This window comes from Megascapheus bottae, chromosome 16 (assembly GCF_031878675.1).
Source record: "Megascapheus bottae isolate mThoBot1 chromosome 16, mThoBot2.hap1, whole genome shotgun sequence".
In the NCBI taxonomy this organism is placed as follows: Eukaryota; Metazoa; Chordata; class Mammalia; order Rodentia; family Geomyidae; genus Megascapheus; species Megascapheus bottae.
This window is the reverse complement of record NC_143524.1, coordinates 43,767,375-43,795,249: the sequence shown is the minus strand read 5'-3', so window position 1 is coordinate 43,795,249 and position 27,875 is coordinate 43,767,375. Positions and strand designations below refer to the sequence as shown.

Sequence of the window (27,875 nt, the reverse complement as noted above, 5' to 3'; positions counted from 1 at the left end):
ATGTCATTGTAGCACACATTGTTGTACCCATAGCTGTGATAACAGGCCCATACTACAGTGTATAGTTGATAAGCACCCAAATAATAATAAAGATTAGTGAATATGTAAATATATATAATACTAAGATGGTATGTTAGCTTAATATGCCTATCCTGGTGATCTTCCTAATAGCATTATTCTTCAGTGTGTCTATTTCAGTCTTATCTCATGAAATAAAATCTCTCTCTTTTTTTTTTTTTTCTTTTTTTTGTGGGTCATGGGGCTTGAACTCTGCCTGGGCGCTGTCCCTGAGCTCTTCAGATCAAGGCTAACACTCTACCCTTTAGCCAGGCCCCACTTCCTGTTTTCTAGAGGTTAATTGGAGATAAGAGTCTCAGGTCCTTTTGTGCCCAGGCTGGCTCTGAACCTTGATCCTCAGATCTCAGCCTCCTGAGTAGTTAGGATTACAGGTGTGAGCCACCGCTGGCTCTAGTTTTCTTTTAAATTTTATTATCCCTACAAAGGGATTTCAATTTAATATGTCAGTTGGAGAGTATAATACATTTGATCAGTATTACCCTTTCATCATTCTCCCCCATCTCTTCCAACCCACCCATCCCCTCAAGTTACCTAGTTCCATTTTCACATGCATACATTGAATGTGATAACTGCACTTCTTCACATTTCCTTTCTCCATTTATCTTTCGTCTCATCCCTACAACACATGTTCTAGCTTCTTGGTTTTAATTTCATTAAACTGTAAGTTGGTTGAACAGAGGTTTTCTATATACCTCAGGTGATACTCTAGTAGAAAACAAAATTAAAATCACTGTGGCTTACAAAATCAGAAGCTTGGCCGGGAGTTTGGCCTAGTGGTTAAAGTGCTTGCCTAGCATGCATGAAGACCCAGGTTCGATTCCTTGGTACCACATACATAGAAAAAAGCCAGAAGTGGTGCTGAGGCTCAAGTGGTAGAGTTCTAGCCTTGAGAAAAGTCCAAGGACAGTGCTCAGGCCCTGAGCTCAAGCCCAGGACTGGCAAAAAAAAAAAAAAAATCAGAAGCTTATATTTTTGTTATAAGTTAATCCTGAGTTGGCAAGGGCTCAACCCCACATTGTCATCACATCATCTTCAATCTGCCTCTATTTGTAAATAACAAAGAGCCTAGCAAACCATAGCCACATTCTTTTTTTAAAGATTTTATTAACACCATTTTTTTTACATAAGTTTAACAAATAGTATTCAAATATAGGGTCTATATATGCAATCACTGGCACATAAATTTAACAGCAAAATTAAAATTATGCTGTTTGTATGTCATAGATACATATCAATCTATATATCATTATGTTTATAGACTAGCTATTCCATCATAGATTTTTATGTCTATATAGTTATATTTATATCTCCAAGACCATCTCCATATCCTTGGGTACCTGTGTAATTGAGTCATCGCTCTTGTACTGTTTGGATTTAATGTCTCCATGTGTCTTTTGTTCCTTTGGTCTTGACTTATCTCACTCAGTTTCATTCTCTCTAGTTTCATTCACTTCCCAACGAATGCCATTATTTCATCTTGTCTGTTGGCTATGTAGAATTCCATTGTATATATGTACCACATATTTTGTATCCATTCATCTATAGTGGGGCATCTGGGTTGTTTCCATTTCTTGGCTGTTGTGAGTACTGCAGTGATGAATATGGCTGTGCAGGTGTCCTTATCATATCCTGGGTTATGTTGCTAAGGGTGGATGCCTGGGAGTGGTATGGCTGTGTCATAGGAAAGATCTATTTTTTTTTTTTTAGTATTTTAAGGATCCTCCAACTTCCTTACAGATTGGTTTTACTAGTTTATGTTCCCACCAGCAATGCAGTACAGTTCTTCTTTCTCTACATCATCTCCAGCATTTGTCATTGTCTGAGTTCAGAGTATTGGCCATTCTGATTGGGTAAGGTGGTATCTTAGGGTTTGTTTTTATTTACATTTCCTTTATGACCATGGATGATAAGCATTTTCTCATATGTTTTGTGGTGTGGCCACATTCTTATAAATTGTGTTTGGAAGAAGTATATAGCATGATTGTTCATATTTATATCACCTAGAGAAATTATATTATTAAAACTCCTCTAGAAAAGGGCAAAAGATAATGTGTGTATACATGTGTATGTGTTTGTGTGTATTAGCTTCACTAAATTTATATAGTCACACATACTCTCATATACATGCACTTCTGTTTTTCTAATGCTAGTACTTTGGAATGAACTTACTATGTCATTGAATATGCTAGCACTCTACTACTGAGCTACATTTCCACCCTTGTTTTGTTGAGATAGGGTCTTGCTATATAGGACCAACTTGACATCAAGCTTATGATCTGCTTCTGCCTCCCAAATGCTGGTATTACAGATCTTGTATTTATGCCCAGACCAGCCTTCACCATGATTCTTATATTTATTTATGCTTTGTAAAGTAGGATGACAGGTTTAAACTACTGTACCCAGCATTTTAGGTTGAGATAGAATCTCATGAATGTTTTCCTGGGCTGGCCTCCAGTGGTGATCCTTCCACAAGTAGCTAGGATTATAGATGTGACCCACTGTGTCTAGCTTATTGGTTGTAATTTGTGTGTGTGTTCCAGTACTGAGGCTTGAACTCATGGCCTTGTGCTCCTATTCAACTTTTTTTTCTCTCATGACCTTTTTTTTCTTTCTTTTTTTGGTGTATGTCTGGTGCTTTGCTACTTGAACTTTGTCTCCAGTTTGGGATTTTTATAGGTTAATTGGAGATAAAAGTCTCTCACATTGGTCTACCTAGGCTAGCTTTGAGCTCTGACGCTCAGATCTCAACCTCCTAAGTAGACAGTCTTATAGGTATGAGTCACTATCACCTGAGTTGACTGTAGTCTTAATTCAAATATATGTATTTCTACTTAAGCATTAAAATGACATCTTATTCTAAAGTAATCTATTTGACATTGATGAAAAATTTCATGATCTCTGTTTATAAATATTTGAGAAAAGTTACCCCTTAACTAAACTGAGATGGAACTACTTTGTGCTATTTTACAGTGTTAAAAGAATTGTAGCTGAGTTTCACATTGGTATTAAAGGTATTTGCATCAAGCTCTTCACCAAATTAAGTAGCTCATTCCCCTTTTTTACTACAAAAGCAGATCAAGAGAAGAAAAGTATGTTCTTTTTGAGTCTTTTTTTTAATATTTTTTATTGTAATTAATAAAAGGGTTACATGATATTTGCCACATAGAAGGTGCATTAATTCACATACATTGATACCCTTTCACATGTCTTGGTATCCATTACCCTCCCCCCACCCTCTTTTTGAGTCTTATAGAACTAAACACTCAGAAGCAATATTTGAAATAACTGCTTCTAGAGAGAATTATAACATCAGTTGTTAGAGGAGGTAACTTCAGATTTTCCATTTAGAAACCAAGGAGCCTTTACTTAAGTAAAATCCAAAAAAATTTTATAACACAGCATTAATAAATGGTAGGAAACAGTGTTCTCCTATCAGTGTTCTATTTCAAATCTAATGGGTTTCTATATTCATCTTGTTGAATTATGACTGGATGCAAAAGAAAAATGCTATATGTGAAGTAAGAACAATTTTTATCTCTCATTTGCCAGAGAATATTTATCTCTTGCTTATAAAATAAAATAATAAATTCCTGACTGGAAATGATATAACTCCAGCAACTTGGGAGGCAGAATCCACAGGATGAAGAGTTCGAGGCCAGCCTAGGCCACATAATGAAAACCTTGTCTCAGAAAAAGTCCTGTTTGTGTTTTACTGAGAAGGGAAGGTGTGACAAATAAGGGAAATGGCATTGATAAGAAGATAGAGATCTTAACCCAGGAGACCTTGAGGAGGAGGGTAAGATAAGCTATGTATGGTTTTGAGAAATATACTTTAAATATACATGTGTATATGTGTTCATATATCTTACCCATATTGAAGCAGTGTCCTTGATGAAAACACTTTGCCTCCAGCAATTAAGAAAAAAAAATGAGCCCAACTCTGTTTTTCCACATGACTGCAGAACAATCGCAGCTTCTACGCGGAGCCCTTCTCCTGTTCCTGGGAAAATACTCAGCTCACTGGCATTTGCATAATCATCTTTAAGGCTATTGTGGGTGGGTTTGGGCTGCTGACACAGAGCTGCAGACTGGCCACCTGTCCAAAACAAATGAACTCAGCCTTTGTGCAACATTATCTGGTCTCCACAAGTGTTACTTCTGAGTAATGAATAATTTGATTAAAATATTTTGGAACTATTTTCTAGGAAATGTTATGTTGAACTTAAGTCCTCTATAAAGGGAGAAGAGAAATTCCTTTTTTACTGTCACTAGAATAAATATTTTTGTGCTCCTCTGGCAGAGTTTTATAGCTGCTTTTGTGAAATTATCCTCATAAATATTAATTAGGTATGTGAGAATGTCACAAGAACTTTGAAAATGATTTGTATTCATCCTAGAAATTATAAATTAAGTGTTGCCCTATGTTTTCACTTGTGTGAAATAACTTTGAAGGTAAGCAAAGAAGGAAGAAATGTCTAAGGACTTCATTTATTTTCCTTGACAATTAATCTGGTGATTCATACGTGATTCTAGGAAGTTTTTGTCCTTATAATATACACACTGCTATGTTAACAAGTTTTAATAAGTCAGTATTAACTTGTAATAAGTATATACATGTACATTCAGCTTATTTTTATTATGGTTTGTTTTGTTCTGGTTCTGTGGCTTGAACTCAAGGCCTAGGTGCTGTCCCTAAACTTTTTTGCTCAAGGCTTATTCTCTGCCACAGCTTCACTTCTGGCTTTTTTGGTGGTTCACTGGAGACAAGTCTCAAATTACTTTCCTATCTGGGCTCTAGAACTACAGGCATGAGCCACTGACATCTGGCTGTCCTTAATTTTTTTTTTTGTATCGGTAAGTTTTTGGATCATAACCAAATTGAACAGCAGTTAGAAAGGTTCTTATATAATCCTTGTCCTACACATACACAGCCTCCCCTATTGTCAACATCCTATACCTCAGGCACATTTGTTATAGTCAGTTAACCTGATGTTATTACCCAAAGTCCATGATAGGATTTACCATTGGTCTACCTTCTATGGATCTTGGTAAATGTATAATAATGCATTTCTCCATTAAAGGATACATAATATATAACATTATATAGAATACTTTCACCATCCTAAAAATCCTTTATGCTATCTGTTCGTTCCTCTTTCCCTAGCCCCTGCCAGTCATTTATCTATTCATCTATCCTTTTACCCATCTATCATTTATCTGTTCATAGTTTTCATGTAAGATGTAGCTTTTCAAGTTGGCTTCTTTGGCTTGGTCATTGTACATTTAAGGTTGTTTCATGTCTTTTTTTTTTAATGCTTATGGTAGGACTTGAACACAGGGTTTGGGAGCTGTCCCTTTGCTTTTTTGATCAATGTGGGGTTCTACCATCTGAGTAACACCTCCACTCCTTGCCTTTTCCTGGTTAATTAGAACTAAGAGGCTCACAGGTTTTTCTACCAGAGCTGACTTTGAACCACAAATGTCAGATCTCAGCCTCCTGAGTAGGATCACAGGCATGGTGCTTGGGAACAGACTTAGTCTTGAATATTTGATGCAAGCAAGCTCACTGCCATTCAGCTGCATCCATAGGCTCTCCACCCCCATCCCCACCCCCTTTATGGTTCTAGAATTTAAGCTCAGTGCTTTATGCTTGTTTGTTAGGCACTGAGCCATTCCTCCAGCCCTTTTTTGTTATGGCTATTTATTTTTGTTTCTTGCTCTCTCTCTCTCTCTCTCTCTCTCTCTCTCTCTCTCTCTCTCTCTCTCTCTCTCTCCCTCTCTCTCTCCCTCTCTCCCTCCCTCCCTCTACCCCCCCTCTCTCTCTCCCTCTCCTTCTCTCCCTCTTTCCCTCTCTCCCTCTCTCCCTCTCTCCTTCTCTCCCTCTCCCCTCTTCTCCTGAACTGTGTGGAGTTTCCTTTCGGCTGACCTTACATTTTTTTTTTTTTGCCAGTCCTGAGCGTGAGCTCAGGGCCTGAGCACTGTCCCTGGATTTTTTTTCTCAAGGATAGGGCTCTACCACTTGAGCCACAGCACCACTTCTGGCTTTTTGCTATATATGTGGTACCGAGGAATTGAACCCGGGTCTTCGTGCATGCTAGGCAAGCACTCTACCACTAGGCCAAACTCCCGGCCCACGACCTTACATTTTTGAGTCACACTCTCATTGTGGTAGCATAGGATAGCCTCTGAATTAGGATTCTCCTACCTCAGTGTCCTGAGTGCCAGAATTACAGGCATGTGTCCCCATAATTATTATAGCATATTTCTGAAATTATTATGGAGACTTAAAAAGTATTAGAAAGGTATAAAGAGATACTTTGGGGATATGCTGTTGATAGTAATTGACAAATGTTATGATGAGTTGGTTAGAAGTTAGTGGAGAAATCAAGCCAAAAGAAAATATACTGGGGGAAATGTCAAAATGTACATACATGTTGCTTGTTACTTAGAGATCCTGTTTAAGTGCTTAAGTTTTTTTTGTTGTTATTGTTCTAAGAGAGTTGAGCTGCATAAATTTTGAGATCTCAGAATCAATTCAGATTCTTTTTTTTACATTTTTTTAAATTGTTAGGGTAATATATAGAGGGGTTACAGTTACATTTGCCAGATAGTAGGTGCATTACTTCTCACACATTCATACCCCTTCTCACGTTTTTTGTCCTCATTTCCCTCCTCCCACCCCCTCTCAATCCAGATTCTTTATGATAGATGTTATTGTGTATGACATCTCTCTATGAAGCTATTTTTGTATCTAACAAAAAACTTGTATGAGGGAAAAAAAACCCTTGATGAGTCTTTTTGTTAGATATCCTATTTTGGATGGATTATTTTACATACGAATAAAGCTTCCTTACTTGTCAGTGTAGAATTTAGACAGGAATTAGATGCAAAGGATATAGATAGATAGATAGATAGATATATGATACCCCAGAGAAATGTCCTTTCTTCCCGTGTTCCCTCCCCCCCTTCCCCAGTCTACACTGCTCATAGCAAGTTTGTTAGCTTTTGTCAAAATTAAGGCGCTGGGATGTAACTCAGTGCAAAGTGCTTGCCTGGCAAGTACTTAATACCAAAGAAGAAAAGACACACACACACACACACACACACACACACACACACACACACACGCACATACACATACACACACACACACACACAGCTATATTCAGAATGTAAAATCTAGTTGACAAGAGAAGACAGCTAAAAATGAAACATTAAATATATTCTATCACTAGATTTTTTGTCAGATTTATGTAATTAAATGCTGAATTCATGACATAATGTAAGAGCCATAGATCTGTAGGAAGATGTGAAATGTAGGTTTAGAATATCTAGAGAAGGCAAAAATATTGATGAATGTGGAAGAAGAATACATTGTTTACCTGTTGAAGGCTTGAATAAAAAATGCAAAGGAAAAAATAGTTATGTGCAAAACTATGAGATAGTTAAAAAAAAAAAACAGGTCATTAGTTGCCAGAGATTGGGAGGGGAGAAGAAGAGATGCATAGGAAGAACACAGGACTTTTAGGGTAGTGATAATACTCTGTATGGTACTGTAGTAGTAGAGATTGGTCTATATTGGTAGAATGGACAACACTGTGATCCACAGTATAAACTATGGGCTTTATGTTACACTTTATGTCAGTTCATCAGTCCTAACAAAGGTGCTGCTGTGGTGGTGGTAGGGTGTTAACAGGCAAACTATGCATGTATGGGGTGAGGAAAATAAGGGAAATTTCTGTACCTGCTCAGTTTTGCTGTGAACCTAAAACTACTCGTAAAATGTCTTTTACTTTAAAAATCAAGTATCAAGGAAATATAATAGTTCTATATTTTTTGTAGGTGGTGAATTTGCTTAGTTAAAATATTAAACTTAGTTGTCCTTTAATGAAGTGTTCTTAAATTGATACCGATATTTGATAGTACTGGTGTAAAGACATTTCAAACAGATGGGCATTTGCAGTCAATTTTAGTGTTCCCTACAGGGTACACTAACTTTTAGCCTCAGTTCCACCATCCCAGTTTCAACCTCAGCTCAAGACATGTATTACAAAGCTCTTCAAAATTCTTACCTTGGGTCTAGTACTTGTACGCTTCCAGTTGTGTTGATTCTTCCCTTTAAAATCTGATCATATTCTACTCTTTCAGGAAACTGTGGAGAACCATGCTTTGATCTCCAGTTCTACTATAGAGTGATTTTTCTTCCTTGTCTAAGTTGGTCATGGTTAGTTAATACTTAGTTTCTTTCTTTAAAATAAAATGGTTGTGTGCCTGCAGTTTGGCCTAGTGGTAGAGTGCTTGCCTAGCGTACACAAAGACCCAGGTTCAATTCCTCGGTACCACATACATAGAAAAAAATGCAAGAAGTGGTGCTGTGGCTCAAGTGGTAGAGCTCTAGCCTTGAGAAAACCCAAGGACAAAGCTCAGACCCTGAACCCACGCCAGGACTGGCAAAAGAAAAAAAAAAGAGTAAAATGTTTGTTTTAAGTATTGGACCATTATCTCTCTTTTGCTCTCTCGCTCTCACTCTCTGCCAGTCTTGGGGCTTGAACTAAGAGCCTGAGCACTGTCCTGATATTTCTCAAAGCTGACATCTACTACTTGAGCCACAGCCCCATTCCGGCTTTTTCTGTGTATGTGGTACCAAGGAATTGACCACTAATCCAAACTGCTGGCATAATCATTCTCATTTTAATGTTAAGAACAGCGAACATTTCAACAGTATTCAGTACTAACAATATATATTAGAAAATTTTCAAAAAATAGTTGTTGAATGAATGGAAAGCTCCAACATTTAATGTATGCCATGAATTGCCATCTTTGCCCTCACTTTTAACTCTTTTAATTATCTCAACAACATCAAAGTAGATATTATCGCTGCCTTTATTTTTAAAGTAAGGAAATACAAGATAAAGACAAATACATTCACTTGCTAAGGTCTAGGAATTGTACTCATATTGCATTTAGCTAACCCATCAATAATTTTCCAAAGAACTGTTTATCAAAATCACTTGAGAAATTCATTAAAATAACACTCTTAGCCTCACCTTCCATAGTAGGTGCCATTTGTTCTGTAGTATAGCCAAGTGAAAATAGAGGCAGGAGAATCTTGAGTTCCAGTCAATCAGAGTATATAATGAGACACTGTCTGAAAATACCAAAATCTGAAAATGTATCTCAAAGGAAGAGCACAGGCCCAGTATGCTCAGAGCCCTGGATTCACCCTTAGTTGTTGACTGTCAGATTAGCAACCTTGATTCTTTTGATTTTTAGTCCTATAATTTATTCTTTTTAGCTATTTAATAGTTTTGTGTCAAAATTTGATCCCTGATTTTTTTTAAAAAGCTACTTTGCTTAATTTTGCTTTGAAATTTGTAGATAATGATCAAGTTTGCAAATCAGCTTACTGAATTTGGAAGGACATGGAAAACTTCAATGGGTATAGGTTTATATAGTTAGTTTGAAGTGTTAAAACTTATTGTCAACTTTTTTTTTTTTGAGTTCAGAGTCTGAGCACTGTCCTTGGACTTTCTCAAGGTTAGAACTCTACCACTTGAGCCTCAGCACCACTTCTGGCTTTTTTTTCTATGTATGTGGTACTGAGGAATCAAACCTGGGTCTTCTTATGCATGTTAAGCAAGCACTCTACCACTACGCCAAACTCCCAGCCTATTGTCAACTTTTTAAACTGTGAATTTATGAATTCCTGGGGTCTGAAATGTTGTGTTTTATTAATGTAGTTCCTAAATTAAGATGTTTTGTCATGATAGTGGGAACTTTGATCTTTATTTTATGGGTAGAGGCTCAGGCTCTGGAACTTGATTTTAGTATCAGTAACAGTTCTTTTCTTTTCTTTTTTTCTTCCTTCCTTCCTTTCTTTCTTTCTTTCTTTCTTTCTTTCTTTCTTTCTTTCTTTCTTTCTTTCTTTCTTTTTCTTTCTTTTTGCCAGTTCTGGGGCTTGAACTCAGAGCCTGCGCACTGTCCTTGTGCTTTTTCCTCAAGGCTAGCACTCTGCCACTTGAGCCACAGCACCATCATTTCTGGCTTTTTCTATGTATGTGGTACTGAGGAATCAAACCCAGGTCTTTGTGCATGCTAGGCAAGCACTCTACCACTAGGCCTTTGTGATTTGATCTTTCTTTTTTTTTTTTTAAGTTTATATACAGGATAAATATTTTATTTTATTTTATTTTTTATATTTTTATTGTAATTAATAAAAGGGTTACATGATATTTGCCAGATAGAAGGTGCATTAATTCACATACATTGATACCCTTTCACATGTCTTGGTACCCATTTCCCTCCCCCCACCCACCACCCACTCCCCGTATTGGTTTTCCCCCCTTCCCTATCAAAAATGCCTTTAAAAAATCTAGTTACTTATCTGGCAAATATCATGTAACCCTTCTATTAATTACAATAAAAATATATTAAAAAATCCAGTTACAACATCTATAAATGTAGTTAAAACTTTAGAAGGAAGGACTAGGAAGATAGCTTAGTAGTACAGTGCTTGTCTAGCATGCATGAAGCCCTGATTTCGATTCCTCAGTACCACATAAACAGAAAAAGCCACAAGTGGTGTTGTGGCTCAACTTGTAGAATGCTAGCCTTAAGCAGAAAAGCTCAGGGACAATACCCAGGCCCTGAGTTCAAGCTCTAGTTCTGGCAAGCAAACAAACACTTTAGAAGGAAAAATTGGCTTCTTGGAAAAGGCAGCGTACTGGGCGTGGTGGCTCACACCTGTAATCCTAGCTACTCCAGAGGCTAAGATCTAAGGATTGTGATTCAAAGCCAGCTCAGGCACTAAAAAGGCCATAAGACTCTTATCGCCAATTAACCAGAAAACAGAAGTGGTGCTCAAGTGGTAGAGCACTGGCCTTAAGCTCAAGGGCTCAGGGACAGCACCCAGGCCCAGAGTTCAAGCCCTACAACCCCATTATTTCTATTTGCAATACTTACATGATACATGCTTCTTTAAAACAACTGACATTATTGAATGTTTCTGTGTTCTAAGCAGTGTGCACTATCATATATAAAACTGAATTTTCCATTTTTCAATAATCTGATCCCTGAAGACTTTTCCACCTCATATTGAGATCTCAGTGATAAAAATAGATATTAGGGTTGCATCTTGTGGGCTGGGACAGAAGGGGGAAACTGGAGAAGAGAGAAGAAAGGGGTGACATCCAACAAAAATTGTACTCGTTATATGACTTATGGAATTGTAAGCCCTGCATATAATACTGTAATAACAACAATAAAATTATATTTATAAATTATAATTATACTTATGAAATGGTAGTTCCTTGTATACCTCAATAATAACAATAAAATATATTTTCTAATTTTCAACTTACCATAAAGGTGATATACGGAGGAGTTACAGTTACATAAGTCAGGTGAAGAGTATATTCTTTTTGGACAATGTCACCCCTTCCCTTTCTCTCTCCCAGTATTTCTCTCCCATCCCCCCCAAAGTTGCATAGTTCATTTTCAACATAGTGTCTAGTGAGTGCCACTAATGCACTTGTATACCCTTTGTCCCTCCATTTATGTGCCTTCCCTTACCCCAAAGACAGATAAATGAACAAGACAGAAAAGAAAATAGCACCAAAGACAAACCCTGCATTTCCTGGAGTTCATTTCAATAAGTATTATTTGTAAAATTATTTTTAAAAAATGTTTGGTTTGGAAGCTTGGCTCAAGTTGTAGAGCACCAGCCAATGAGCAAAAGCAAGCATCAAATACCAAGTTCCAGTCGTGGATAGAAATAATACATGTTAAATGAAAACTGTTCTGCACTATTTAAAGAATGAAAAGACAAGTCACATTTATATTGTTGATATAAGTCATTTATATCAACAGATAACTTAGTAGCAACTTAATCAAGTTTAAAAGTAGGCAAAAGACTAGAACAAACACCTCAGTAACTAAGATATATAAGTGATAGCTGGGTGATGCTGGTGGCTTGTGGTTGTAGTCCTAGATACTAGGAGGCTGAGATCCAGAGGATTATGGTACAAAGTCAGCCCAGGTAGACAAGTCCCTCTCTAAAACAATCAGGAAAATGTTTAGGCTGGCTGGAGACTTGTCTCAAATGGCAGAGTACCAGGTGAGAAGTAAATCAAGCAGGTCTAAGACCCTGTAACAACAAACAAACAAATACACCAGCAAACCACAATCAGCAACCACAAAAGTCTACAGATGGCAAATAAACATATGGAAGATGTCCAACACCATGTCATTAGGAAATTACCAACGAGATACCATTACATGCCTGTTTAAATGGCTAAATTCCAAAACAGCAGCAGCACCAACTACTAGCTAAGATGTGGAACAAATGAAGTAGTACGAATGCAAAATGTCACTACCACTTTTGGAAGCTAAACACATTCTTACATAATGAAGCAATTATGCTCTTTAATACTTACCCCAAATGTATTGAAAATACGTGTTCACACATCAATACATGAATGTTTGTAGCCACAGTTTCTTTTTTTTTTTTTCTTTTGCCAATTCTGGGGCTTGAACTCAGGGATAGGACACTGTTCTTGAGCTTTCTCAAAACTAGCACTCTACCACTGGAGCCACAGCACCACTTCCAGCATTTTCTGTGCATGTGGTACCAAGGAATTGAACCCAGAGCTTCATGCATACTAGATAAGCACTCTGCCACTAGGCCACACTCCTGGCCCATATTTGTAGCTACTGTTATCCATAATTTCCAAAACACAGGCACAGCCAAGAAGTACTTCAGTGCCTATATAAATAAATTTGTAAATCAGACAATGGGGTATTATTCAATGGTTAATAACAAAAAAATGGGCCTCACTCAAAGATCTGAAAAAATTTTAATTGAATATTACCAGGAGAAAAAAATAACAACAGAGAAAGGCCATATACTGCATGGCTCCAAATACATGCTAGAAAAGGCAAAACTACACAGAAAGTGAAAAGGCGAGTAATTGCTGGAGGTTATGGGGAGGAGCTGGAGGAATAGAAATGAGTTTGTGGAACACCAAGAAGCTTTAGGGCACTGAAGTTGTTACTGTAATGTAGTGGTGGATATGTGACATTACTTACTTGCCAAAACACCTGGAGCAAATAAAACCTAAGAGTAAGCCTAATGCAGATGAGTATCTTTAGTAAATCATATGCTAGTATTATTTCATCATTTGTAACAAATGTCTAGTCAAGGGAGGATTTTAATAGTAGAGGAAACTGGATAGGAGGATTGTATGGATACTCTACTTTCTGCTTAATTTCTCTGCTCTGAAAAAAATCTATTAAAATTGACATAATTGTATCATGTACAAATGGAACTATTTCAATTCAAGTATTTATTGAACAAAGACTGTGAACCATGCCAGTTTTTTTATATATATATTGCTCTGTTCTTTTAAAGAACTTAAGGACAGTACTCATCAAAATGGAATAGTGATTTGAAAATACTGTATTTGTATCTGAATACACTGAATAGGCTGAAAATATTTTAAGGTTTTAGAAAAAGACCAGGATTCACAAAAACATGAGAAGGGGTAGCAATGATTGTTTAGTAACGCACCTTCTATCTGGTGAATATAATGTAACCTTTCTGTTAATTACAATAAAAATATATATATGTAAAAGAAAAAGACTGGGATTTGAACCTGTGTTTAGCTGAGTGATTTTTTTTTCTTTTTGTTGGTTGTGGGGCTTGAACTCTGGGCCTGGGTGCTCCCTGAGCTCTTCAGCTCAAGGTCATCACCCTACCCCTTGAGCCACAGCCCTACTTCTGGTTTTCTGGTGGTTAATTGGAGATAAGAATCTCCCAAACTTTAGTGCCCAGGCTGGCTTTGAACCCCAGTCCTTAGAGTGCAGCCTCCTGAGTAGCCAGGATTACAGATGTGAGCCACCATGACCGGCTAGCCTGGGTGATCTTATGCAACTTACTAAACCATTTAAAAAATTTCTTTATTTGTTTAAATTTTATTGTTGGGGTGATACACAGAGGGATTACAGTTATATTCATCAGGTAGTGGGTATATTACTTCTTGGGCATTATTACTCCTGCCCACGTTTTTCTCCCACTTTCCCTCCCCCACACCCTCTCTTGTTTTTCCCTTACCTTCCCATTTTCAAATACACACACACACACACACACACACACACACACACTATAGCAGGTACCAAAGTCAGATACAGTAACAACATGAGATAAACTTTAAGGGGCAAAGAAGAGAAAAGAAATAGCTTAACATAGTACATTAAGAACAACAGTCACAAAGATAAATCTCTTGTTTCCATATCCTGGAGTTCATTTCACTTAGCCTCATCCTATATGGACATACTGTAAAAGGTGGTGGTTCACTAAGAAATGTGGCCTAGTGGTAGAGTGTTTTCCTAGCATGCGTGAAGACCCGGCTTTGATGACTGGCAAAAAAAAAAATAAAGTAAGAAAGAAAGGAAGGGAGAGAAGAAATGTGAATTGCTTTGAACATAGTAAGCACTCAAATATTAGCTCCAGTGATTAGATATTTTCTGTTTGACAAGGAGGAATGACTGTCACTTGCCTTGGGTGTTCAGTCATATTTTGGGTGTTTCTTATATATCTGCTAATGTTCATCTTGAAAATATAATCCAAAGCTGGGTGCAGTGGCTCTCACACCTGTAATCCTAGTTACTCAGGAGGCTGAGATCTGAGGATCTTGGTTCAAAGCCAGCCTGGGCACTGAGATCTAGAGACTTATATTCAATTAATCACTAGAAAAAAGGGAAGCAGGGCTGAGGCTCAAGGGTAGGGTGGTAGCCTTGAGCTGAAAGAGCTCAGGGATAATGCAAAGAAAGAAAATATAATCCAATGTAAACTTCCAAATATAATCTTAAGAAAATAGAAAAGAAGTAATGAGGGACCGGGGGTTTGGCCTAGTGGTTAAAGTCCTTGCCTAGCATGCATGAATACCCGGGTTCGATTCCTCGGTACCACATACATAGAAAAAAGCCGGAAGTGGTGCTGAGGCTCAAGTGGTAGAGCTCTAACCTTGAGAAAGTCCAAGGACAGTGCTCAGGCCCTGAGCTCAAGCCCAGGACTGGCCAAAAAAAAAAAAAAGTAATGAGATGCATTCTTCAGAATCTTGCAATGAGGCTCCACCTTCTAGTTCCTACCACCTCCCTATAATGCAATCAAATTAGAATTCTTCTGTGGATTACCTGTTGATTAGGTCAGAGCCCTCATGATCCAATCACTTCTTAGTAGTGTAACCAGCTGGAGAGTAACCTTCAGCACTTGAGCCTTTAGAGATATTTCATATTCATCCATACTTCCCTTAGCCAGCACTTTTCCCTGCTGAAGCCCACAGATCTGTTTTCTGTTCTTACAAATTCATCTTGCATGTCATTCATCCAGAATGTCATTTGGATAGAATAATACAGTGCATAATATTCTCCATTTGTTTTTTTTACTTAGATTTGTCTAAGTTATATGAATTAATAGTTGCTTTCTTCTTATTGCTATATAATATTCCACTGTAATGATATATCCTAGTTGATTGATCCATTTGCCTATAAAGGAAATCTTGGTTGTTTCAAGATTATGAATAAAAGTGCTATAAACATTACAGTATTTCAGAGAAAATAGTTGATTTTGATAAGATCTAATTTGTTAATTTAAAATTTCAAAATCTTTGCAGGTTTTATGTGGGTATAAGTAAGTTTTAAAATCACTTTGCTGAATACCTAGAATGCAAATACAGAGTTAAACTGAAAGCCCTTTTAACTTGATTGAAAATTTCCAAACTGTTTTCTAAAGTGCTGCCCCATTTTGCATTTCCAACCACAATTAATGGTCGTCTTATTGTTCTGGTCTCTTTAGAATTTGGTTCTATTAGTTTTGGGCTATTTTTTTTGCATTTTTTATTGTAATTAGTAAAAGGGTTACATGATATTTGCCAGATAGAAGGTGCATTAATTCACGTACATTGATACCCTTTCACATGTCTTGGTACCCATTTCCCTCCCAAGTTTTGGGCTATTTTACAGGTTTTTTTTTTAAGAGTTTTTGTTTTTTGTTTTTGAACAGAATGACTTTCCATTGTTTAATCTGCATTTCTACAATGACAGAGATGTCAAACATTTTCATATGGTTATTTGCCATCCTTCTTAAATACTCTTCAATGAAGTGTCTGTTCAAATCTTTTCCCATTTTCAGATATCTATGCTTCTCTTCCTTCTTCTCTTTCTCTCTTCTGTCCATTTAGTCTGGCTTTGATAAGCTGGTACTCTCCTCTTGAGACACATTTGCAACCCTTTTTGTTGTTATTTGTAAGATGAGGCTTCACCTTTTTGTGTGGGCCATCTGGGGACTACAGTCTTTCTATTTTATGTGTTCTGCTTTAGCTGGGATGATATGCACATGCTACCATATCCAGCTTTTTTTCTGTTGAGATGGAGTCTTGAGAACTTTTTTTGCCTGGGCTGGCCTGGAATTCAAATACTTCCTGAACTTTGCTATCCAACAAGCTAGGATTATAGACATGAGCCACTGGTTCCCAGTTGATGCCCTTCATTTCTTAACATTTCCTTCTACTTTTAATTTTTTTGTTTTTTTTATCATAAATATTATACTTCAACTAATTTCAATTCTATGTTTGGTCTTTAATCAAATAGGATAGGATATTTAAAATTTCAATAGACAGGTTCTGGTGGCACATGCCCCTGAACCCAAGTATTCAGGATGTTGAGGCTGAAAGTTGCAAGTTCAACCCCTGTCTTGGCAACATTGCAAGGCACTGTCTTATATATATATATGGTGTGATTTGGAGGAATTAGGAAGTAATACACAGAGGTAGAATGCTTTCATAGTATGAAAAAGACTTGTATTTAATCTCTAGTGAAATATACACACAACTTAGCATTAATATTTTTAATAATCAATTTAAATAAAACTGGTCTTCCTTTCCTGTAAAAGGAAAAAGCCGGGCAGGGTGGCTCACACCTGTAATCCTAGCTATTCAGGAGGTTGAGATCTGAGTGAGGATCAGGATTCAAAGCCAGCATGGGCACAAAAGAACTTGAGACTCTATCTCCAGTTAACCTCTAGAAAATGGGAAGTGGGACTTGGCTCAAAGGAAGGGCAGTAGCTTTAAGCTGAAGAGCTCAGGGACAGAGCCCAGGCTCAGTTCAAGCCCCATGGCCCACAAAAAAAAAGGAAAAGCTGTCACTGGTGTTTAATACATACACCATACAACATGAGAATCCTATCTCACTCATCATGAAATTAATGGAGAAGTCAGTAAATGATTTTATTATGTTATTTAAAATAATACGCAGCTTCATTTTTCCCAATGCAATTATATATGGTGCAAAGCAATAAAAGTATTTTAAAACTTTGCTTAGGGAGGATAAGAGTAGTTTTTTGCTGTTGAATTCATGGATGAATACAGTATATCGATTTGAGAAATAAGATCATTTTTGTATATTAGGAATTTCATAGCATGTAAAGAATATTTTAAAGAGTGATATGATGGCAAAATCTCAGTAAAATTTAAACATTTTTACTATCTGGTGGGGAAAGATTTATTTAGGATAACCTGTGGGAAAGCTGTGGAGAATATTCCTGCTCAGTGGTGGTGAATGGGCCAAAGGCTAAACTACCAGTCCATTTCCCAGTATCTACTCAACAGTGGCTTTCTTTGTGTGTGTTTACTTGTTAGAACAAGATGGCAAGAGTTATTGAAAGGTGAAACAAAGCAAGTCTTACATTAGACACTGACAATGTTTTTAAAAGTTGGAATGGATGTTTTTGAATGTTTCCTGAACAATACTGCAAAGTTTTAGAAATTATTGCTCCAGAGTGAACTATATTGCAAGTCAAATCAACTTTATTCATCAGTGATGCTTCAGTCAATATAAATATATGTGCTACTAGTGAACTAGTTTTAGAAAGTAATACCATGGGCCAGAGGAATGATTATAAAATAAAAACACACAAAATTGCAAGGCATAGTTTATTCCTTTTCACAGTTAATTAGAATGGATAACTTTTGATGTAAGTAAACCATCCCTCTATCAAATGTAGCTCTAAGCATAATATTAAAGGCAAACTAATGCATTTCGGTATAGAATGCCTTCAGATGCAGGAAATCTTATTTAGGACCCTTTTAATAATGGCCACAGAGTATTTTTGAGCAGCCACGCAAATTAAATCTTGAACAGCTGCACAGAGCACACAGAAGTCATGATTCCAGCCTCTGTGAACTAACTTGAATAAGTCTTTCATCTAGAGATCTCACTGTTTGTCTATTTCATGAATCCCTCATTTCATCTCTGAAGGGCTCATTCAGTTTAATACAGTTCAGCTTTGTACTTTAGAGTTCCACAAAATAGTTAGCAAGTTAATGTAGTTTCATATTTTTTTAAGAATTAGATAAAATGCACTCTAAAATGTCTTTTGCAAAGACTTTTGCTAACTTGGAGTTCTAGCTCTTGCTCAAATTAAAATAATTATGAATAATTATAACCATAAACAAATTTTGAATTGTCTTGAGTTCCAATTTCTCAGTGGTTACAACAAAACTTAAAAGAGTTAAAAGAGATTAATGTGTGAAAGTACTTTCTAGTCATCTCCCTTGTTTTGTATAAAGGTAGAGTATTATCGTTCTTCCTTCTTCCCTTGTACTACTCTTGTTTTTTTGTTTGTTTGTTTTTGTTTTTGTTTTTGCCAGTCCTGGGCTTGAGCTCAGGGCCTGAGCACTGTCCTTGGACTTTCTCAAGGCTAGCGCTCTACCACTTGAGCCTCAGCACCACTTCTGGCTTTTTTCTATATATGTGGTACCAAGGAATCGAACCCGGGTCTTTGTGCATGCTAGGCGAGCACTTTAACCACTAGGCCAAACTCCCGGCCCTGTACTACTCTTAAGAGACAGGTTTTACCCATATTTTGTGTTAAGTATTCTGCAAATACCTTAGAAGTGATTAAAATTAAAAAGTCATTGTCATATCATTTAGTTTTTATTTCTTAAGAAAATGTCCCAAAATTGTTTTCATATTTAAGAACTTACATCACAGTTTACTCCTTCCCTCCCTTCCTCCCTCTCTTCCTCCCTACCTAAAACTTCTTGCTTTTTCTTTCTTCTTCTCCCTCCCTTCTCTCCCCCTCTCTCTTATAGAATCCATGTGTTTTTGGTGTTTTATATTGCATACTACTTCTTTCCTTTACAGACAATTGATTCTTTGAATTCAGGGATCTTGACTACTTCACCTGTTACAAAAATTAATGTGTAGCGGCTTCTAGGAATGAAATAAACTGCTATTTTCTTCCCCATTACTTTGAGCCACTCCTGTTTTTTTTTTAAATAGTGAAGATGATCAAAAATTTGACTATAATGTTACTGAGGAGATTATTTATGATATGAAAGCCAATTGGACATAATCTCAGAAATCTGGTACAGTTGTTTTTCATTTCAGTATACAAAAATTAAGAACCAGATAGATGAATCCCTGTTTCTAGTGCAAAGTGGAAAAAAAACACAAAAAAATGATTTATATTTGGCATTAGAAATAGTGATATTGATAGAAGTTATTGTACTGTCATGGATATTATAAGCAAAAACTAAATATTGGTTTCTTCTGATCTAGCCTATTATAGTATTTTAAAAATCAGTAATTAAAAGAAAGATAGGATACCTTCCTGATGGAACTGGCAGTTAATAAACAAAAATATTTAAGTCTGACACTAACTGATAAGGATTACAAATAAGAAGGAATATCTATAGATTAAGTAGATATAAGTGACCTAAAACAAGGGAAGGGGTAACACTGTTCACAAAAGAAATGTATTCATATCTTAGTTATTTTTTGAACTCCTTTTACAGTAAAAATAATAGTAACTGCAGTTAAATTGGACACATTTATTATTTAGAATATATGAATTTATAATGTTACTTTAAAAATGTATGACTAGGGGCCAGGAGCATGGCCTAGTTGTAGAGGGCTTGGCTAGCATGCATGAAGCCCTAGGTTTGAGTCCATGGTACCATATACACAGAAAAAGCTGGAAGTGATACTGTGCCTCAAGTGGTAGAAAGGTAGCCTTAAGAAAACCCAAGGACAGTGTCTAGGCCTTGAGTTCAAGCCCCAGGACTGGCAAAAAAAAAAAAAAAGTATTACCAGGCACCAGTGGCTTACACCTGTAATTCTAGCTAGCTATTCAAGAGACTAAGACCTGAGGGTCATAGTTCAAAGCCACCAGGAAAGTCTGTGAAATTCTTATATCCAGTTAACCACCCAAAACCTTGAGCTGTGATTACAGGTGTGAGTCACCGCACCTGGCAGTTCTTTATAGAGTTACAGCCAATAAATACAGGAAAGATAATAAATTATTGTAGTAGAATGAAATAAAATTAAATATCTATGCAATGAAATGTTTCACATTTTACTGAATACACCTGGGATCATTTTGTGTTAAATTTTTTTTTTTTAAATCAGGATAAAAGGAGATAAGAATTTAGCAACTAGCAATGTAATTTGTGGAAAGACACTTTATGTGATGAGAACATTATGTACAAGGTACAGAAGTGACAAGATAATGTACACATTCAGAGAAGAATTAATAACTGTGCTTCCCAAAGGACAAGATTTGTTAAGCGGAAATACTGTGGATTGTAGTTGTGAGTTCTCAGAATACATAGTACTTGGAAATAGTGAAGTTTAATTACATTCCAAAGTTCAGAAGGAACTTGAGATTCAGTGGTACTTCAGTTCTTGCTGTATTTTGGCCTAAAATAACTGTATTTTACCAAAGGTATCCAACTATAAGTTTGCAGCTTTTATAGCTGTAAGTTTAGAAATAAATACTCCAAGAGTCAATGTTTCTATATTTATTATACTGTGGCATTAGAGGATCATGCTTTATTTATAAATAACATGTTATATATTTGGGATGTATAGTTTAATCTTACTTTCCAATAAAATGACCTTTTGTGTTTAAATTCCCAAACCTCCCATATATTATAGACAAATATTCTGTTTTGTCCAGATTCATGTTGTAGGAATAATGGGGTATATTTTTCAGTAAAATGAATTTTTTCTTTGAAGTGAGATATGTCATGAATTTATTTATTTATTTGCCAATCTTGGGTTTGAGCTCAGGGCCTGAGCACCATCCTTGGACTTTCTCAAGACTAGAGCTCTACCACTTGAGCCCAGAACCATTTCTGGCTTTTTTCTATGTATGTGGTACCGAGGAATCAAACCTGGGTCTTTGTGCATGCTAGGCAAGCACTCTACCACTAGGCAAAATCCCGGTCCCGTGTCATGAATTTTTTAAATGAAAAGATCCTTAAAATGTGTCTTGAGAATTCCCAGTATGGAACTTCCTCAAAGACTATTTATTAATTTTCCAAGTCAGTGACTATTTGTCTGCCCCAAATTGGATACATTTTCTTCCCTCTTCTGCCATGTGAATTTGATTGCTCAGTGGAATAGTGGTGGGAGAATAAAATGTCAAGCTGTGTAATCAGAGCTTTGTGGAGATGGTTAGCTACGTCCCCTGTTACATCTCTCAGAGGTAGTTTGTTTTTATAGCTAGTCGAATAGTTTGGTGAAGTGAAATGTATGTAATGGAAGTTTCAGTTTTCTTATCAATATACTCATGTTTCTCATAAAAATAGAGACAGAGAGGGCTTGAGAATGAGGGGATTGTAGTGTTCTGTTATTTATCATTGGTCCTTCAGAATAAATTTACATTTTGAAAATAGATTTTCTGGGACCGGGAGTTTGGCCTAGTGGTAGAGTGCTTGCTTAGCATGCATGAAGACCGAGATTCAATTCTTTGGTATGACCTACACAGAAAAAAGTCCTAAGTGGTGCTGTAGCTCAAATGGTAGAGTGCTAGCCTTGAGGAACAAGCCCAGGGATAGGGTTCAGGCCCTGAGTTCATGCCCTAGGTCTAGCAAAAAAAAAAAAAAAGAAAAAGAAAAAAATAGATTTTCTAACTAATGTATATTAAAGAAAAGAACTTTTTCATGGCACAATACTAATTTTAAAATAATGTTTTTTTAACAGGGCATCCAGAAGTTGGCTAGTCAGTACCTGAAGAGAGATTGGCCTGGAATAAAAGCTGATGATCGAAATGATTACAGGTAACTTATTAACACCTTTTGCATTTTTTTTTTTTTTGGTGAGTCATGAGGCATAATCTCCACCTGGGGGCTGTCCCTGAGCTCTTCAGCTCTTTAGCCAAGCCCCACTTCCTGTTTTCTAGAGGTTAATTAGAGATAAGAGTCTAAGGTCCTTTTGTGCCCAGGCTGGCTTTGTACCTTGATCTTCAGATCTCAGCCTTCTGACTAGCTAGGATTATAGGCGTGAGCCAACTAGGCACCCACACCTTTTGCTTTTGTTCTTTAAAAATAGTTTAATTCTGGGGCTGGGAGTTTGGCCTAGTAGTAGAATGTTTGCCTAGCATGCGTGAAGACCAGGGTTCAATTACTCGGCACCACATACATAGAAAAGCTGAAAGTGGTGCAGGGGCTCAAGTGGTAGAGCTCTAGCCTTGAGGAAGCCCAAGGACAGTGCTTAGGCCCTGAACTAAAAAGCCCAGTACTGGAAAAAAAAAAAAAAGAAAAAAGAAAAACGTTTAATTCAAAGCTATATTACATGTAGATTAAAAAATTCCCATTATTTAAAAGAATTAATATTCCCCTCTGCTATGTTTTTAGACCTAATTCAAAACCTGCCAAAAAATCCTATGTTTCATGATACTTAAGTTCTATAATAATTAGAACATTTTAATGTTATAAGCCAAAGTTATATATTATTTAATTAAAGGCCATATATGGAATTGAAGATGGATGACAGTGGAATATAGTGCTGGGGATTGAATTCAGGCTCTCACACATTCTAGACAAGCACATTACACTGAACTATACCCTAAAGCCTCCACAGAGTAATTTTTTAAAAGGATACAGGTTTCTGTGGCTTACATTTGTAATTATAAATACTCAGGAGACTGAGATTTGGAGGATCTCAGTTCAAATCCAGCCAGGGCAGAAGAGTCTGTAAGACTCCATTAACAAAAAGCTAGGCTAGAGCCATGGCTCAAATCTAGAGGTGTCCTTCAGATTTTATAGTATGTATAAATTTAAGCTAAAATAAATAAGATAGAAATCAAATTTTAGGCACAAGAGATGATGATTAAAACCTTCAGGTGAGATACTCAGCAATGTTGATACAAAGTCAGACTTATGGGGCTGGGAGTTTGGTCTAGTTGTAAGAGTGTTTACCTAGCACGCACGAAGACTGGGTTCAGTTCCTCAGTACCACATACAAAGAAAAAGCTCAAGTACTAGAGCTCTGGTCTTGAGAAAGCCCAAGGACAGGACTCAGGCCCTGAGTTTAAGCTCCAGGACTGATAAAACAATAAAAATAAAAATTAAAAAAAAGTCAGCCTTACTAAGAAAAACATTGATTTGGGATAAAATTTTACTTTTTTTTTGGGGGGGGGTCATGGGGTTTGAACTCAAAGATAAAATTTTATAACTTAGCTGAGCACTGATGTCTTATGCCTATAATCCTACCTATTCAGGAGGCTGAAATCTGAGGATTGCAGTTCAAAGCCAGCCCAGACACAAAAAAAAGTCCATGAGACTCTTATCTCCAATTAACCACCAGAAAACCGGAAGTGGCACGGTGGCTTAAGTGGTAGAGCACTAACCTTGAGCTGAAGAGCTCAGAGACAGTGCCCAGGTCTAGAGTTCAAGCCCCATAACTGACAAAAAAAAATATGTATATATATATGTGTGTGTGTGTATGTATATATATATATTTTAAAGATAAACAATATTCCAAACTTGTTGAAAATTAATATTTCAAGTACTAAAAAAATGAGCCTGAAGACTATGTTCCCAGGTTAGTTATTCAATTCTAAAAAGTAGTTTAAGCCAGCGTTTACTAAATAGATACTTTCAGATCCTGTGGTAGCAACTTTATTCATGTCTGTGATTATTACTCTCATTTTTTATACTAGGTCACTAGGTCTTGGGTTATATATGACTTAAAGAAGGTCATACAGACTAAACACTTAATCACAATTTATTTCTTTATTTAGCTTTATTTCTTTATTAAGCTTCTAAAAAACTTATTGCATGTCAGTTTTAAAGTGGACCAGGATTAGAGACACAAAAAGATACAGCACTATCCATTAGAAGCTTATAGAAGAAAGCTGTTGTAAACAGTTACAGTATCACGAAGTACTTTAGGGATTCATTGGAACATAGAGGAAAACCTAGATTTCTAGAGCTTGTACAAGTTTGCCAGGCAGACAATTTGATGAAAAGAACTCCACACAGAAATTATATCTCTTTTAGGGGCTGAGAATTTGGCCTAGTGGTAGAGTGCTTGCCTAGCATGCACAAAGACCTGGGTTCGATTCCTTGGTACCACATACACAGAAAAAGCCAGAAGTGGTACTGTGGCTTGAGTGGTAGAGCTCTAGCCTTGAGAAAAGCCCAAGGACAGTGCTCAGGCCCTGGGTTCATGTCCCAGGACTGGAAGAAAGAAAGAGGGGGGGGGGAGAAAGGGGGAGGGGGAGAGAAGGAGGGAGGGAGGGAGGGAGAGAGAGAGAGGAGGGAGACAGCAGACAGACAGAGGCAGGCAGGCAGGCAGACAGAGACAGAGACAGAGAGAGAGAGAGAGAGGCAGGCAGGCAGGCAAGCCGGGTGCATTAGTTCATGCATGTAAACCTAGCTACTCAGAAGGCTGAGATCTGAGGATCAACGTTCAAAGCCATTGTGGGCATAAAAGAACCTGTGACTCTTACCTGCAGTTAACCTCCAGAAAATGGGAAGTGGGGCTTGGCTCATACTTGTGCACATACTGGAGCTTAAAAACTTAAGGCCTGGGCTCTTGCTTGCCTTTTTTTGATAGAAGTTACATTTTAAAGGCATAGAGTATGGGCAAATACAAATATTAGACGACTTGGAGCAGTTCAGTATAGCCTGATATGAAATACATAGGTTGGAGAACAGAATAGTGGATATAGATAGTACATACATAGGCATCCAAGAGGACTTTGCAAATCATGTTATGGAGTTTATATATTTACCTGGAAGAAAACAGAAGAATTAAAGAATATTCAGGAGAAAAATGATATGATCAGCTCTCCTGTTATGAATGTGATTTAGAATTCTAGACTTTAATCCCACATCATCTTTTCTTTCTTTCTTTCTTTCTTTCTTTCTTTCTTTCTTTCTTTCTTTCTTTCTTTCTTTCTTTCTTTCTTTCTTTCTTATTTATTTATTTTGCCGTTCCTGAGGCTTGAATTCAGGGCCTGAGTGCTGTCCTTGGGCTTTCTCAAAGCTAGAACTCTGCAACTTGAGCCACAGTACCACTCAGGGTTTTTCTATGTATATGGGTACCAAGGAATCAAATCGTGATCTTTGTGCATGCTAGGCAAGCACTCTACCACTAGGCCAAACTCTCCCACCCTATTGTTTCTTTTTGGAAAGCATGTTTGTTTTGTTTGCCAATCCTGGGCTTGAGCTCAGGGCTTGAGCACTGTCCTTGGATTTTCTCAAGGCTAGAGCTCTACCACTTGAGCCTCAGCACCACTTTTGGCTTTTTTCTATATATGTGGTACCAAGGAATCGAACCCTGGTCTTTGTCCGTGCTAGGCAAGCACTGTACCACTAGGCCAAACTCCTGGCTGCCTATCCTCTCTTTTTATTTGAACCATGGATATTACAGTAAAAACCGGATTGTGGGGGAGATTTCAGAGATAATTAAGAAACTAAAAGTAGGAGGCTAGAAATTGATTTGGCAAAGCTTTTGTTTTTTGAATTTGTCCTATTCTGAGGCAAACTAAACAGTTTGCCTTGTATTTAAAATAGCTTTTGGCAAGTGGGAGGCACTTGATAAATATTTACTGGTTGAATGAATGAAGTAGGAGGAAGAGAGGCTGGGTAATATAATCATTCCAAGGTTTTATTTAGGCAACTGAGAGAATAGTGGTACCATGCTAGAAAAGGACAATAGAAAGATCAGAATTGATGGTGAGAATGGCAATTGCCCATTTTTGTTTAATATGTTCTGAGTTTATTTGGTTGTGGTCATTTTAAATTGCCTATCTAATTTTGTTCACTTAAATTCATCTTGGAATTTTAAAATATCTTACCTAAGAAATACATGGTTTTCGCTAATTAGCTTATTACTGCAAAAGTATTTTCTCAAGCCTCTTCTGTCCTTATTTCTACTCTCTGGAGTAATTGCTATAAAAAGAATGTAGTCTTTCCATTTACATTTTTTCCTATATGATTCATTTGCTCTTTTTAATGAAACCAAGATACACACACGCACACACATACACATATATGTATATATAAAAATATAATACACACACATCTGTAAACTGCTCTATCTACCAAATGTGTATATATGGAAATGTGTATGCATGCACACATGGTCTGCTTCACACAAGCCTTTCTTGGCAGTATATTCATTCTTTTTAAGTGACATTTATTTATTTTTATTTATTTTTTTGTTCGTTATGGGACTTGGACTCTGGGCCTGGGCACTGTCTCTTGAGTTCTTCAGAGCAAGGCTACCTACCCTACACCTGGGCCTGAGCTTTGTCCCTGAGCTCTTCAGCTCAAGGCCACCACCCTACCCCTTGAGCCACAGCCCCACTTCCTATTTTCTAGTGGTTAATTGGAGATAAGAGTCTCATGGTCTTTAGGGTCTTTAGTTCCTCGGGCTGGCTTTGAACCATGATCCTCAGATCTCAGCCTCCTGAGTAGATAGGATTACAGGAGTGAGCCATTGCATCTGGCTTTAAGTGACTTTTAAAGTCACAGTATGGATGAACTGAAGTTTTATTATCACACAGCTCACCCAGTTTTGTCTTCCTCCTGGAGTCCTTTTGTGTTTTGTGGGCTTAGGATATTCTCTCTTCTTAACACCAAGACCAACATTACATGAACACTTTCATGAACACTTACTAGACAACATACCATACCTTCTTCTTATCACCAGTTACTGTATCAATTCTCATAAATTGAAAACTTAGCTCATTTTTTAGAGTTGACCCAAGGTGTGGTATCTAGAAAGAAACTCTTTCTAGGCCTGGGGAAGATTGCAGTTTTGTTATTTTTAAAAATGTTTATTTTGAGACAGTTGTGGCTTAATGTAAGAAATAATACGAAGAATGATCATATCCTTCACTCATTTTCCCCAGTGGTAATATCTTGCATAACTACCCAATAGTTATGTAAGATATTATATAACAAGGAAATTGTACTAATATAGATTGACAGTCTGTTTGTGCATGCATATTAAATTCTGTGCAGTTCTAATAGTATATAGATTTCAATGATCACCACACTGGCCAGGATTAATTTGTTGGTTTGTTTCATAAATTTTTTTGAGATATTGAGGATTTAATTCAGGGCTTCTAATACATGGTAGGCAAGTGTTCTACCATGAGTCACTCATACCCATTTTGTTTTTGAGGTCAGGTCTCTCTAACATTGCTTGACTGGGCTCCAACTTGGAATCAATTTCTTGCCTCCACCTGTGAAGTGGTAGCTGGGCCTGTGAGTGAGCCTCCCTGTCAGGCTTTGTAATGCAAAGTTCTTTGTGGTAAAGTTTTGTTTTCCAATATGATATTCATATAAAAATACTTTACAGCATGATCTTAGGTAGTATGTAGATGAGTACTTTTCTATTATTTACAATTTAATTATTATGGCAAGTGTTTTCACATTTAAAAAGTGATACACCTATACAGAGATTCCCTTCTTAAATACTTGTTTGTTAAACATGAC

At 36.9% G+C, this 27,875-nt stretch overlaps 1 protein-coding gene across 2 annotated transcripts in view; it reads left to right on the top strand.

Annotated features, from left to right (window-relative positions):
- Positions 1-27,875, top strand: part of Fchsd2 (FCH and double SH3 domains 2) — a 189,164-nt gene that overhangs the window by 60,106 nt on the left and 101,183 nt on the right. For both annotated transcript variants that reach the window (XM_090348381.1, XM_090348382.1), the window contains exon 4: positions 22,123-22,199. In XM_090348381.1, coding sequence (XP_090204507.1) covers positions 22,123-22,199 — 77 coding nt within the window. The remainder of the gene's footprint in view (positions 1-22,122; positions 22,200-27,875) is intronic.